The 2,882-nt window shown below is 36.5% G+C and overlaps 1 protein-coding gene across 1 annotated transcript; it reads left to right on the plus strand.

The window, feature by feature from the left end:
- Positions 1–1,044: 1,044 nt before the first annotated feature.
- On the plus strand, positions 1,045–1,419 carry LOC119677043 (histone H2A). Its single transcript, XM_038088312.1, has one exon. The coding sequence runs from the start codon at positions 1,045–1,047 to the stop codon at positions 1,417–1,419; it is 375 nt and encodes a 124-aa protein (XP_037944240.1).
- Positions 1,420–2,882: the final 1,463 nt, after the last annotated feature.

Below are 2,882 nucleotides of genomic sequence, written 5' to 3' on the forward strand. Positions count from 1 at the left end.
TGGAAGCTCAAATTAAACCCCCTCAAAGTCTCTGCCATTGCCTTCACTGGCTATGCACGAAATCGTCCAAGCAGTTATAACCCCTCTAACATTAAGCTTAAACTTAATGGGACTCCCATTAAACTTGTTGACAAGTTTAAATACCTCGGAGTTATGTTCTCTCCCAAACATAACTTCATTCCCCACATCGATTATATTGTCAAGAATGTGTCCTTCCGCCATATGAGCCTTAAAAATGCGTTAAGACGCCACAACCAGCTAAATATTCAAGCAAAACTCTTGTGCTATAAACAACTCATTCGCCCTCTTTCCACCTACTCCTTTCCCATCTGGTCAGGTATCTCCTCGGCTCAAATGGAACGCCTACGTGCGTTAGAAAGAAAAATTCTCCGCGACTGTATAAATTACAAGCGCAAGCCTAATGGCAAACATCACCGTACAAATTTTGTTTACAAATCCGCCAATATCGAGCGGCTTGACGATTATCTATTGTCCCAAGCTCGTCGATACTTTACTAGGGCCCATAACCTCCCCCCCGACGTTCTGAGATCTGATCAGCTACCAACTGATCTGTTACTCGCTATGAGGCATAAACCTCCCCAGTTCCTATCCCTCCTCCTGGACGACATTGCCCAATCTCCCCCTGTAATCCCGTTTTACAACCGTGGTTACAGTAATCCCCTTCAACGTGTGTACTTATAAATAGCCCCTCAAACTCAATTTAAGTAGTATTCCGTCTCACCGTTTTCATTCTTCAAATTTCATGGCTTAGATATATTTACTATTGTAAATGTTAAGCCTTACTAGTAATTGTTTTCACTCCAATCGTTGAAACTGGAATGGGGTTCCTAGTCCTGGACCTTCACGGTCCCTTGCTTGGAATCTATTCTCTATGCATTCCTAAGAGGTGGTTTTAGTGGGTTCAAGTCTCACACTGTGGCTTTTGATGCTTTCCACCTACTGCAAAAAAAAAAAAAAAAAAATCATTAAAAAAAAATAGATCCAATTTTTATAAATCTCAACTACTAGAAACTCAACTCAACTATGTCTGGTCGTGGTAAAGGTGGTAAAGTTAAAGGCAAGGCAAAGTCACGATCAAATCGTGCTGGATTACAATTTCCAGTTGGTCGTATTCATCGATTATTGCGTAAAGGCAATTATGCTGAACGCGTTGGTGCAGGTGCTCCAGTCTACTTAGCTGCCGTTATGGAATATTTGGCTGCTGAAGTTCTTGAATTGGCTGGCAATGCAGCACGCGATAATAAGAAGACAAGAATCATTCCTCGTCATTTACAGTTGGCCATACGTAATGATGAAGAATTGAACAAATTATTGTCTGGTGTTACAATTGCACAAGGTGGTGTACTACCAAACATTCAGGCTGTACTTTTGCCAAAGAAAACAGAAAAGAAGGCTTAAATTATTTTATTTTATTTATTAAAATACGAATACATATACGTGGAGAATTAACTATCAATTAATCCGTCCTTTTCAGGACGACAAAATTTATTTTATTAAAGAAAATGTATTTCATTAAATCAATTGATATAAATATTGTACATACTATCATACCTACCCTACTAACTTACACAAGCCATACTTTAAAACACTTAACAATCAATCATTTCTTGCCTCGCCCTTCTGTTCCGTTACATTCCTGGAAGACCTTCATGAAATCGAAATCTTCGAAAATTGTAAATCAGCCTACATAACAGATAAAATACATAGCATTGTTAGTGTATAACTTAACACTGCGTTTTGCTACATAGTAATAATTTTTTTTTTTGTTTTTGGGCAGCAGGTATCAACCAGTTTTTATACATACGAGTGTGTATGCGTTCCAATTGACTTCCTAGAAAGCAGGTTCGCTGTGCCACTATTTTTTAAGAATGCAAGTTTATTATTCAGGGTCAGATAATTGAAGTGTTACCTATTCAAGCGATCACATTATTTTTTTATTGATTCAAATTACAAAAATTTGTGAAAATAATTAAAATTTCACAATCCATTCACTCTAGCTTGATGTGGCCACCTTTTGTCTTGACTATGGCTGTGATCTTCCAGTATTTTGGCCTATTCCTGAATAAAAGCTTTCTTCAGCGTATCGAAACTGGCTTATTTTTTAGTTCTCAACTTGCTCTCCAAATTGGCCCAGCGTAGCAACTCCTTTGCTCATTCGAGTCTAACTTTTTGTTGCTTTGGTGCAAGATCTTTTGCCTTGGAACTTTTAAAGCTTTACCTTGAGCTTATTTTGGAAAATGCGTCAGATGCTTCGTTCAGATATTATCGGTTCTTTGGCCATTTGATTAGTACTACGACGTGGATTTCGTTTAAGTCGAGCCTTCACTTTCCGAACCATTTTAGGCAATGTTGCTGTTTTTTTTCGTCCACCACTATAGCATTTGGTGACTCTGCCTGAGCTATTATAACGATTTAAGGTACGATACACAAACATTTTATTCACATTGAGATATTTGAGCTCAAGCACAATAGCTAGTTGTAATTTTCCAACCAAATATAATGCAATCACACTTATTTTTTAATTCCATTTCGAATAATATTAGTTCTATAAAACTTAGACGCAAATGCTTGTGGTAACTTGTAAACAATATAAATAGCTGTCATTCATATGAATTTGACGTAGTTGGCAATATCAGTTTGACAAACATATCGCTGTGTAATTTGTAACACTTCAATCGCCTAACCCTATATATTATTAAGAATCTTTTAATATTTATCATAGATTCGCGTATCAATAAATAGATACATAAATCTTCGCAGGTAGTATAATCTAAGTTACAATAATATTAATATTATATTTGTTACTAATAAAAATGTACAAAACAAATAACGTTGCCAGGCCAATAGCATAAAGTTTCATA

The sequence above is a fragment of the Teleopsis dalmanni genome, chromosome 2 (assembly GCF_002237135.1).
Source record: "Teleopsis dalmanni isolate 2A chromosome 2, ASM223713v2, whole genome shotgun sequence".
NCBI lineage: Eukaryota > Metazoa > Arthropoda > Insecta > Diptera > Diopsidae > Teleopsis > Teleopsis dalmanni.